We start from the raw sequence: 13,180 nt of genomic DNA, 5'->3' as shown, positions 1-13,180 counted from the left end.
TGACTTCTTGCTTTTGGAGATATAGCATGGAAATTCTCTAGTTTATGAGCGTTACTCCAATGACAGGAAGCAGATCATAGTACCTGGTGAACATGGATTGAAAAGATCATTGGGGAACTGTGGCCCAATTGAGCATGACATCATATGTTGACTTTGAATGAATTCTGGATGTGTTTTCTATGGGTGCCCATCTAGACCACATGACCATAGAATACCCTTATTCTAGGCAGCAGTACTACAAACATGAGACCATTTTGGTGCCTCCTGTTTGATTTTTTTTCCCTCAACTGTAATTACCTTGTAAATGGGTAATGATTCTTTACTTAGGTAAGTGCTACATCTTTCCCCAATGCAGACAGTGACAGTCTACTTTTTTAACACAAATCGGGAAATTTATGAAATAAATAGAGGGTCCACCGTGATATATGAGGCTTATCCACACCGTCCATTCGTTATGCCGGCTGAATTTAGGACATGAGCCCAAAAATGAGGCAGATCCAAAGATCAAGTGGACCACATCACAGGAAACTGTGGGAATTGAACGCCTACCGTTTGAAAACTTCTTGGTGCCCCTAGAAGTTTTGGATCTAGCTGATATTTGTGTTTTTCCCTTATCCATGTTTGTGTGACCTTATGAACCGACTGGATGACAAATAAACCTCAATGTGGGCCTAGTGAAGGAAACAACTTTCAACGGTAGACGAATTAAGGCCACTGTTTCCTTTTTTGTGGGCCACTTGAGCGTTGGATCTGCCTCATTTTTCGCTTCATGCCACAAAATGTTATGATAAAACAGATGGACAGTGCGGATATATCATATACATTATAGTGGGGCCCAAAAATTCAAGTCAATATTTTTGGACCAGTTTTCAAGGTGGAATTACTCACCCATTTTCAAACCAAGTGAAAAAGTAATAATTACTAGTCTTTAGCAGCAGAAACATCTCTTTAAGTTAATGAGTACAACTATGGAATAGTGTACTCGTAGTGAGGAAAAGAACATCTAGTCTCAGATCCCTTATTCTCTAATACGAAGACATTCTAGTCCCTCTATTTTGGAGTTTCAGAGTATTTGAAAAGAGTGGGAAGAAGATGCTAGTGTTAAGTGCAAGCCTGAATCAAGATCCAACAAAGTGAAACATTGCACATACCAGAATCGTGATCTAAGGTATGAGGGAGGGCCAATGCTAGTTTGTAATTCCTCATAGAAAACGTCAATATTTAAAGGTTTTTATGCCTCAGCCATAAGTCAATTTGGCATCGGGCCAACAAATACATTGTCTGTGCCTTCCATTGGAAAGGTAGAAGTGTGATATCAAGGTGTTGATTATTAAATGTGACATCCGCCCACATCATAAGGGTGAAACATGTGCACCACCTGGATTTCTACAAGTCTTTCTAATCTTGGACAGAGTATGGTCTGAAATCTCTATGGACTTCTTAAGAGCCAATGTGCACACTTCATCAGTTTGTCCGTAATGTAGGCTTTAACTCTATCATGGTGATTGTGGACAAACTGATGAAGTGTGCACATTTTACCTTTGTGCACCCATTCTTGGCCATAATGTTGCCTGTGTTTGTGATGTGGGGGTATCTAAACTCCTTGATATGCCCACCTCCATCATGGTTGATCGTGATGTTGTTTTAACAAGCCAATTTTGGCCTGGAAGAAACTGATGTAAAAATTAGCACAGATGGGTGGGCATACAGGAGTGAACAGATGTTTGGAGAATCACTAACGGTGTTTTACTAGCGATCACCCAATCCAATGGCTTAATTGGTCGCCATGGGTAGAATGGTATAATTGCGACCTTCCATTCGGCCTTACAAGCTCATGCCATTTGGGCAAGTATAGGGTTGTCCTCCACCATGGTTATGCCATATATGCCAGGGTTCACATATGTCCACGACGATTATCTGCACCTCAAAAGCCTGGCCAAATGCTTCAGCTTTTAACATAAGCTTCACGCTATTGAATCTTGTTTAAGAGCTTGGGAACCAATTTGGGAGTTTCAAGGATGGGAATTTTGGTTTTCTTCCGTCTTCTGCCCTAAAGACAGGCATCAATTGCTGTTAGGAGATATCTGAAGGAATAATTCGAGTTACTAAAATAGGCATTCTTGAAGGTATGTCTTTGAGAACATGAATGAAAATGTATGCAGTGTTGACAAGGCCTTCCGATGACCAATGGGACTACTGCAAAATCATTTGTAGACTGTCTTGCTGCACAAACTGTCTTGAAGTTATACCTGGCGCAAACAAATGTCATATTATGTACTTAGCCACATGCCATGTGACTCACAGTATCAAACAATAGTGTACCATCTCATGTTAAAGTTAAAGTTTTAGAGTTTAAACTTAATAGTTGATGTCACCAGATGTTTCTGTTAAACTCAATATGGTTTGTGATATATGTCTCCATGTATATCATTGTATAATATTGTTTGCAATTATGAATGTACATGTATCTGCATGTTTGGTATGTTTAAAAATGTCTTACCCATCATTTATATAAAACCAAGCAGTTAGGCTTCTTTGGGTGAGAATATTATTGGGTTTAATATCTCCTTCTGTAGTCATTGTGTTGCGCCTCTGATGTTAAAGAAGCTATAATTGGGTATGTCTTGTTACAATCACCATTTCATGTGCTGGTCTGTGGAGTAGTTCTTAGTCTTGTTTGGCCTCTTGTCATTAGCCATATTTTTGTTCACATTCAAGTTTCAATTGCAAGGGTTTTATTGATTTCAGTACTTGCTGAATCCTGGCCTATTTATGTTAAATGACATTTTGTCTTGTTCCACATATGTAGGCAATCACTGCATCAGGAACCAAGAAAGGCGAGCTGTTTCTGGCTGATGTGAATACGCAATTGAAGAACAAGAACATTACAACTGATGTCAAAGTGGACACAAACTCTAATGTAAGACATCCAGTTTGGTAGATATGTACTTCCTGTTTCTGCAGCATTGAACAATTTTTTTCTTCATACCTTCTTGTGGATTATTTTACTTGAACAGATATGTGACCGCTTGCATCGGACATGGATGCATGATGTCCAATCGATGTTTAAGTTCTATGGTACATGGACTTGTTGAGGATTCTGATAGCCGTACAATCAAATGTCTAAATATTGGAATCTGTGGCAGTATCAGCTAGCCAAAAAACTAATACCATTACGCCATTATCAACCACACTGTTGCCAATATCTGCCAGTATTTCTGCAAACTTTTTTTAATTCAAAATATTCTGGGAAAATCAGAAAAAAATGGAAAATGCATGTTTCCACAAGTAGAATTAAAAAAAAAAAAAAAAAAAAATTTCAGTGTTTTTTATGCATTTATTGGTTCGATTTGTGTTATGGTTGGCATTGTTTGTCTGCCAATGTTGAATGCTGAATTCTTAACTTCTCCAATTGTTGTAGTTGTGTGACTTGAGTTTCATCAACTTCAGAGTTTTAAAGTTTTTTTATAGTCTCTAAATGCAGAAACATTATTGTGAAAAAGTGAAACACCAACAACATATATTTTACAACTTCAAACAAAACGAAAAAGGGAAAAAAACCTAAGAAGAATAAACAGCAAAACTAATCTTTCTAGTGTGCTAACCAATTCATGATGGACTATTTTGGCCTCTGTGCGTCAGCTGGTTTTGTGTGAATTTGGGCACGGTTGTTTCTCCCATGAATATCATACCGAAAACTAGTGATTTCCCATACCTGTTGGCCAGTACACTACGTATCAATCAATATTTTGGCCCATGCGTACAATATTCATTCGAGTAAATTTACAAATAAACATGAATGAGAATCTAATGAAAAGTAAATAATAATATGTTTGGCTATTTGCTGGTAGTTATGGTCAGTAAGTCTTACGTAATAAGGTCTTATTTATTTATTTATTGTCTTTGTATCATAGTGTATTATATGCAGTGCCCTTTTATAAGTATCTAATGTGTTCCTCATGTCATTTTGTAGACTTATGTTGTTGTTTAGATGTGTATATAAGTAATCTAGTTGATTTGTTTGCAGTTCGTGTTACATGCTTGTTTTTCTTCATAAGAATCAAATATCCTCTTTCAGAAATGCTACATGATACCTGATAATTGACATTCCATCAAAGAAAAAGCATATTTGCTAAAAAAGAACTACATTTTTTTTTCTCTCTCAACTATATCACTATATCATTTTGTTGATTATTGGGAATTGTTTTTCCAGCTTTTTACAACCATTACAATCGATGAACCTGCACCGGGACTCAAGACAATTTTTAGTTTCATTATTCCTGACCAAAGATCTGGCAAGGTAAGAAAATTTATTTCCCTTTCCTGTAATTTCTTTGTTCTAATGCCATTGTCATGAATCACATTGTTCTGCCTTATCAACTCAGAGAGCATATGATGATGCAATGTTACTTTTAGGGCCATGGTTTTTGTTCACTACGTTTAGCTTATATGAGCTAAATTCATTATTGAGATCCTATCCTGTGAATTGAATCTTCTTTTAATCAACAAAAATGGTAATTCAGTAAAACTAAGATGGATTGTGTTGCTTTCTTTAATTAGCACTTTCATGGCGTGCTCTGTGTGAGTGTGCAACTTCTTTGAGGACTTTCTGTTTGCTCCGGTTTTGAATTGCTGACTGCTACACAATCTTTCATGGTTTCTCTCTCAGTTGTTACCATCAAAGAAGTATATATAATGTCATCGTTTTGCCTAATATTCCTGCTTGCGAAATGGTTCACAGTTTCTTTATCAAATGTGACATCTGTTATTGTTTCCTTTACAACTTCTTCTAGATTTGTGTCCATGGAAAGTGGATTGAGTACTGAGTAACTCAGTACACTATAGCGTACTGAGTAAACTGTGGGGCACACTGTGGATATATGTCTTATCCATGCCGTCCATCTGTTTTTCCAGATCATTTTAGTGCATGAGTCCAAAATCAAAGCATATCCAAAGCTCAAGTGGACCACACCACAGGAAACAGTGGGTATAATGATGATGTCCACTGTTGAAACCTTCCTAGGGCCCACAGTGATGTTTATTTGTCACCCAACCTGTTCATAAAGTCACACAGAATGGATGAAGGGAAAACACAAATATCATCTTGACCGAAAACTTCTGTGGCCCCCAAGAAGTTTTCAATGGTAGGTTTTCAATTCACACTGTTTCCTGTGGTGTAGTCCACTTGAGCTCTGGATATGCTTCAATTTTGGTCTCATGCCCTAAAAGAAGCTGGTAAAACGGATGGATGGCGTGGACAAGACACATACATCATGGTGGGCTCCACAGAGTTTACTCAAAATCAGTACGCAATCCACTTCCTTGTCCATGTAGCATCTTATGCACTGTTGTTGTTACTCATCACTCTCTTGAGTTAACTAATTCCCTCAAGATTACGTATGGTTGTCACGTCCAAATTATGATGGCAGCTTTGCTGGTTGTTCTCATGGTATTTCCAAAACAATTTGCATGTTTTGAACTCTTAAGGTCTGCTCAAATAGATGCTTTGTGCCTCTGCTAGTAATGCAAACAAAGTGGTAGCTTTGCTAATACTCATGCATACTGTTTCTTAATCTATCTTCATGTTTCCAATTTAAGGACTGCTTAGATTGACACCTTATGATTCTCATGGTAAAGAAAACAAAGTGGCAGTGTTATTCAGTTCCTGAAGAATACAAAGTTGCATTTTAGCATCAAGTGAAGCTGAAATACAAATGGATGTGTGAGAAATGCTCGGCTGAGATGGATACATTACTGGAAGCAGTGGGTCTCCATTAGTGGTCTACGGTCTAACATGCACACTCAAACATGCACACATGCACTTGCACGTGTCGTCCTCATCATCATCTAATCCTTATCCCAATTAATTGGGGTTGGCTTCATGAATCCTGTTCCGCTATTTCACTTTGCAAGGGCCATAACTTCGGCTAGACCGTAGGTCATCCAATCTTTTCTTACTACCTCCATCCATGCCCTTTTGGGCCTTCCTCTTGCCTTTCTAGAGCCTTCAACTCGTACCAACTCACTTCTAACCGACACAGTTCTTGATCTCCGTTGAACATGTTGAAACCATCTAAGTGTACTTTACGTCATCTTATTACTTATTGGTTCCACTCCTAAGTTCTCTCGAATGCATTCATTTCTAATTCTATCCTTCCTCATCTTACCACTCATCCATCTCAGCTTCCTTACCTTTTGTTGCGCTCATCCCATGAACACATTTTTCCTCAACTGCCCAACATTCTATCTGATAAAGCATGGCTGGTCTTATAGCTATCCTATAAAATCCCCTTTCTGTTTAGGTGGTAGAAGATGAGCACATAATACTCCAAAGGCACATCTCCATTTCTTCCAGCCAAGAGACATGTCACCAAAAGGTTTATTTGATTGTGCTTTACTAGGGTCTCATTATGTTATTTTAAACTCAAAAGGTTTATTTGATTCTTCATATTAAATGGAAACTTATTAGAATATCTTTTTAAAGCCTTGCTAGGAATTTGCACTTACTGATAGTTTTACTCAATTTGTAGTCAAGGTTTTCAACATAAAGTTAAGATGTTACTTTATCAGAACCTTGAAGCAATGAAATTGCCACATTTAGCTTGATTTCTATTAAAACGGTGTCCAACAATTTGTAGTAATGTAGTCTACAATTATCTATAAATTATGATGTGGAATGGTAAAATAATGAATATTTGATCATATCCTGTTTTGTATTTTGTTAATCTTATTTTAGTTTCTTCTATATTTTACACAAAAGATTATAAGAATCCTTCGATTTTACTGTTTGCAATTTATGTTTTACAATTTTATTTTTCTTGTGGTTTTACAATCTGATTCAAGTTCTAAAGCATTGATACATAGTCCGATCATAATTGTACGGAGAATCTCTTTAAAAAATCATCTTGGACCAAGTGGTGATTGGCGACTGCCCTTGGTGCAGGCGAGTCCATCAAATATGTTCCCACTAAACTGACACTCTACCCTTGATCTTAATATGCACACACCGAATCTGCAAGCCTCTAAAGGAAATTCTTGGAAGAATTCACCCAACGTATTGGGTGTTGCACCAGTCGAGGGTTGTCAATGAGCCAAGATCGGGTTTGGGTTGTTCATGATCGCATGTAGTCGACTCCATGGTAGTAACCATGGAGTCGAGCTGTTTGGGGCCCACTGTGTTGTGTGTATGCCTCCAACCTGTCCAATAGACAGATCCAATCAGTAGGTGGGTATGCCTTGAAAATCAATCAATCCAATCATCAGGTGGGCCACTCCATAGAGAACAATGGACAACCACCTGAAAGCTCCAAATTGTGTGTGAGGCCTACCGTGGTGTTTTATGGCATCCAGCCTATCAAAATGGTGTGCCCCACAATGAAAATGGCACATCCTGAAAATTAGGACAATATAATACTCAGGTGGGCCCTGCAAAATTTTAATTTACAAGTTCTTGACGCTATTTTACGTTTTTTTTTTTTTTTTCTATGATGTCTCTTGCTTGAGTTTTGGATTGGCCTATGTTTTTTTGGGTGATCTCATCTTTGTGGTAGGGCCTTAGTTGTAGGATCCGTTGCTTCCACTCCAAATCATGCTTTGAACTCTCGCGCACGCTCCCGCTTCGTAACCTTCTATGGTGGAGTTATGGACTGGCCAATTTTGGGGCATCTCATCTTCATGGTAGGCTTTTAGTTGCAGGATCCTTACCTCCTGTTTCAAATCACACTTTAGGCTCACGCCCCTGTTTCATAGCCTTCTATACATTGATAACATTTCAAAATAGATGTTCCTCGCTCCCACTCCTGTATCTATTGCCGCCAAGGTATTCCATAACAACAATTGTGGTCGTAATGGCCAATGCCATTACTATTATGATACAGGCCGTTCGGCCTTTTTTTTTTTTTTTTTTTTTTTTGAAATAAACCTAGTTTGGCCCCACAATGAGCTGTTATGGGTCAATTTTTTCGTAATGGTCATTACGGCCATTACGACCTCGTAAAGCATAACAATCACCACCGTTATCGTTACATAATCATTTTGAGTACCTTGATTACCGCTTTGCTTCATGCTTTGTGCAACCATTGGTGCGGCACACCTAATGCCTCTTCACTTCATCCTTTGTGCAGCCACTGGTGGGGGGCACACCTGATGCACGATTTGGGTGCCATGCACATTATAGTGGTCCCCACACACAACTTAAATGTCATGTGGAGGTGGAGTTGGCTCCATGTGATCACACGCACACACACACACACATGCACACACAAAAGGTCGAGCTATGTAGGCCCCACTGTGATGTGTGACAGCCATCCATCCCATCAATCAAATGCGCCCTTCCATGGTGGGCCTAAAAATCAGGCAAATCCATGACTTAACGCTACAAATAACACACATAGAGGTCGACCTCATGGGAAGCTCCCATAAGGTTGAGCTATGTGGGTCTCACCATGATGTGTGATGGACATCCATCCCATCAATCAGATGCACCCTTCCATGGTGAGCCATACACGAGCCTAAAAGTCAAGCCAATCCATGGCTTAGGTGTGCCACACCACAAACAATAGTTGAGAGTGGATGCCCACCTATTGAAACCTTCCTGATATAGGGCCCAATGAGATGTTGTTTAGATATCCAGTCCATCCATAGCGTGTCCCACTTGAATGAGGGGTCACACCAAATTTTAGGCCATTCCAAAACTCAGATGGGCCCTACCAAGTGCTTTTAGATGTTTTAGTCATGGTTACCCATTGTTTCAGATCTTGCAACCCACTTGAGTTCTTGATATGGCTGATTTTTGGCACATCCTATAACCTAGAGGGGACCTACCAAATGCACGGCGTGGATGTCAATCACACATCATGGTGGGGCCCATAAAGCTCAACCTCATGGGAGATTCCTAAGAGGTCGAGCTCTATGGGCCCCACCATGATCTATGTCAGACATCCACTCCGTCATTCAAATGCACCCTTCCATGGTGGGCCATGGGCCTAAAAATCATGCCAATCCATGACTTAGGCGGGCTACACCATAGACAACAGTTGAGAGTGGATATCTTCCCATTAAAACCTTGATGATCATTTATAGGGCCCACTAAGATGTGGTTCAGACATCTAGCCCATCTATTGTGTGTCCCCCACTTGGATGAGGGATCACACCAAGTTTCAGCCATATCCAATACTCAGGTGGGTGGCCCCAATAAGTGCTTTTAGATGTTTTAGTCATGATTTCACACAAGTTCAGATGGTGTGGCCTACACAGCCCAACCTCATGGGAAGCTCCCATGAGGACGACATCATATTACCATTTCCCTATATATATGTATATATATATATCCCCACCTTCATGGGGACATTAGCCAGGTCCTCTACTCTTAGCTTTTAAATGGCACATAGGGTAAGTCATCGGTCTAAACCGTTCATTCATTCATACTAGGAGCAAGCCATGGTATAAAAATCACATCAATCAGATGATCCTAAATGTCCAATCAATATTATGGAAAACAGACAACCAAGATTGAGCAGAGAAACAAAATAGCACCAATCATTGTCTTGAAACATCTACTAGATAGATCCCAATCTGTATTGCTATTAATTCTGAAGTAGCACTTCAATTTTATGATTCTAACCATGTGATCTATGGCTTGGAAACAACGGATGGTTATAACAAATTGGCCCTATTCCAAGGGTTAGGATCATCACATCAGCATGATTTTTGCACCATGGCTTGTTCCCACTGGTACTATGACCGTCCTGATCGATGGTTGGACGTCTTACGCATCATTTAGAAGGTTTGGGGGATTACTTGGACAGTTTGCACACACATGAGAAACGCTCTAGTGCCATCGGAGCACTGTAAGTCATAGTGCTTCTAGTTGCACCGGTTTACTTGGGACAGTTTAATCTATAGATCAGAACTCTCCATTAAGTCTGCATTACATTTCATGGGCTACCATGCAAAACTCCTCCTGATTGGATGATCCAATCCATCCCTGATTTGGCCTTTTTTCTATAGCCATGGATGGGATGGTTTCATTGCCTAACAAAAGAGATTCTTTAGAATCATAAGCAATCCATGAGGATCCCTAACAAATAGAAGGATTAAATTGTTGACTGGACTGATTGAGCAAATGGTTAATATTAAAAGGTCATTTGATCAAATGGCTAAAATTTGTCGGATGGACATATTCTATTTGCGTTATAGCCCATGAAATGTGTAACCTAATGGATAGTCTAGATCAGTGGATTGGACTGTCGGAGTGTCCTAATGCAACTAGGAGCATTTTTGTCTCATATAAATCTGCGCACTAGACCGTAAATAGGCTATTTATGGTCTGGAGTTCTGTCTGGTTTAGGTGGGCCCTGCTGTGATGTGTATGTGAATTCCACTCTATGCATCTGATGTGTTAGCCCATGTTAGGCCTAGGGCCGAAAAATCAGGTCCATTCGTGATTCAAGTGGGCCACACAAAGGGAAACGATTTGGAGGGTGGGTGTTGTCCTTCACTGTTTCCAATCATGAGGTCCACCTGATTTATGGATGGGGCTGGTTTTCTCGCCTCAGGCCTAAAATTAAGTCAATCATGTGATGGTTGGAGTGGATTTTACATGATAGTGGGCCCATTCCAATCGGACAACCCTTTATGTCAATTTATGTAAAGTGGACATATCTTGTAATAAGGTACTAACCACCCTTTACCGTGGTGTGCTGACTTTGTGGGGCGCACTGTGATGTATGTATTCTACCCATGTTGTCCATCCGTTTTTCCAGCTCATTTTAGAGCATGAGACCAAAATTGAAGTGTATCCAAAGCTTGAGTGGACCACACCATAGGAAATAGCGGGAATTGAATGCCTACCATTGAAAACATCCTAGAGGCTACATAAGTTTTGGATCAAGCTGGTATTTATGTTTTCCCTTCAGTGAGGCCCGTGTGACCTTATGAACAATTTAGATTAAACATCACCGTGGGCCCTAGGATGGTTTCAATGGTGGATGCCATCATCCCCACAGTGGGGCCCACACAGCTCAACCTCATGGGAAGCTCTCATGAGGTCGACTTCATAGTGTGTGTGTGTGTCTATATATATATATATATATATATATATATGTATATATATATATGAGACATGCTCCCCTGCGCACCTTTGCACACATGTCATAGGTGTCTAATCTGAACGGTCCATGTGATGCGGAATCCCATGAAACCCCATGGCCCAATTTTTAGCCTGATCCAAAACTGTATATATATATATATATATATATATATATATATATATATATATATATGAGGAATGCTCACCTGTGCGCACCTTTGCACACATGTCAGGGCACAAAATCTGAACGGTCCACGTGATGCGGCACCCCTTAAAACTGTATAGGCCCAATTTTCAGCCTGATCCAAAACTGATGCAAACCCAAAAGAGGAAGCAAATATATCAATAAGAAAAGAAAGAGATTGTGGGAAAGATCCAACGATCATCTAGCTGGATGCTAGAGATCACAACTGCAAGACTCTGAGCAAGCTCAATAGTCCTCTAGTCTAGAACTAGAGATCACTTTCCCTCCCTTCAACAACCATCGTAGAGAAAAGGAAAAAATTTCATAAAGAGAATATTGATAAACTTGTGTTATTCCATAGGACAGGTCCTATTTATAATCAACCTTATAGTCTGTAATAAAAGATATAAAATCTAAAAATCTATGAAATAGGAAAGCACTTAAGTAACAAAGCATTCTATAATTAAGAAAATACCTAAAATAAGAAGATAGATAAGAAAATATTTAAGATTATTCCCTGCCTAAAAATAAAGATTTGAAAGAAAGAGCAAATTTCCTAATTTAGAGATTTGAGAAAAATGGAAAGTGATGATGGCTAAAAAAGGTCCTTTTCTTGTACATGTGCAGAGCGTGCATGTGTGGGATGTGGGACGATTGCATCAATTCCCCTTGGCTTGAAAAAACTCAATTCTGTCGGGTTAATGGCAATGTACTCCTCGTAGAGTTCTGGGTTGATGCGCCTGAAATCCTCTGCCGAAATCCATGTGCTGTCGGTCCTTGGTTGACCCTTCCATTTGACAAGAAACTTCTGATACCCCCCTTGATGTGTGGAAATTATCTGATCATCCAACACGTCCTCAATGATTTCTTCGAGCTGGCGTGGTACCTCTGGCATCTGGATAGCCTGTTCTTCCGTGCTCTCTTTTGTATGATGTCCAAGATAAATTGTAAGGTCTTCCACATTAAAAATGTGGTTGATCTTCATTTCGGGTGGTAGCTTGATTAGGTATGCATTATCACCTTGCTTCTTCAAAATGTGGTTAGGACTTGCCTTCCTAGAGTGGAGCTTTGTATAAGAGCCTGCTGGAAACTGCTCAGGCTTAAGTCACACCATGACTATCTCCTTCTTGGAATTGTTCAAAACGTCGTCAAATATCTGCATATCCCCGGTAATTTTCATTACTAAGGGTGATCTTTTGCCTTAACTTCATGTATCTCCTTAACATGTTGTGCAAAAGCTTCAGCGTCCTAGCTCGATCGAGTCAAACTAGGAAGTGGGACTAAATCGATAGGTTCTCGTGGTCGCATTCCGGTCGCAATTTCAAAAGGAGAGTCCCGTAGTGCGGTTCATAGAACTATTATAAGCGAACTCAGCTTGTGGTAACACGATGTCCTATGAGCTTATATGATCACCAACTAGACATCGAAGTAGATTCCCAAGGCTACGGTTTACTACTTCAGTCTGCCCATCTGTTTGCAGATGATACGCACTTGAGAATTTCAACTTAGTTCCTATCTTAGAACATAAGGTGCGCCAGAAGTAGCTCATAAACTTAACGTCACGATCAGATACAATGGTTCTGGGACCACCATGTAGACGAACCACCTCTTTAAAGAAAACATTGGCGATGTGCATAGAATCCGATGTTTTCTTACAAGGGATAAAATGAGCCATCTTTGAAAACCTGTCAACCATAACATAAATAGAGTCATAGCCACGTTGAGTCTCAGGCAATCCCAAGACGAAATCCATATTAATTTCTTCCCATGGAGCATCTGGCACAGGTAATGGCGTATAAAGACCAGTATTCTGCTTACTACCTTTACCTAGCTGACATGCTTGACATTGACGAACAACGATCCCAACGTCTTTCTTTAAACCTGGCCAGTAAAAAAGATCTTCAACC

The 13,180-nt window shown here is 39.7% G+C and overlaps 1 protein-coding gene across 1 annotated transcript in view; it reads left to right on the top strand.

The window, feature by feature from the left end:
* LOC131248836 (mitochondrial outer membrane protein porin of 36 kDa) overlaps positions 1-13,180 on the top strand; it is a 51,874-nt gene that overhangs the window by 24,338 nt on the left and 14,356 nt on the right. Inside the window, exons 3-4 of the mRNA XM_058249313.1 lie at positions 2,810-2,920; positions 4,214-4,300. Of these exons, the coding sequence (XP_058105296.1) occupies positions 2,810-2,920; positions 4,214-4,300 (198 nt within the window). The remainder of the gene's footprint in view (positions 1-2,809; positions 2,921-4,213; positions 4,301-13,180) is intronic.

This window comes from Magnolia sinica, chromosome 6 (genome assembly GCF_029962835.1).
Source record: "Magnolia sinica isolate HGM2019 chromosome 6, MsV1, whole genome shotgun sequence".
Lineage (NCBI taxonomy): Eukaryota > Viridiplantae > Streptophyta > Magnoliopsida > Magnoliales > Magnoliaceae > Magnolia > Magnolia sinica.
The sequence above is the reverse complement of the archived record's forward strand: the minus strand, read 5'-3'. Positions and strand labels throughout refer to the sequence as shown.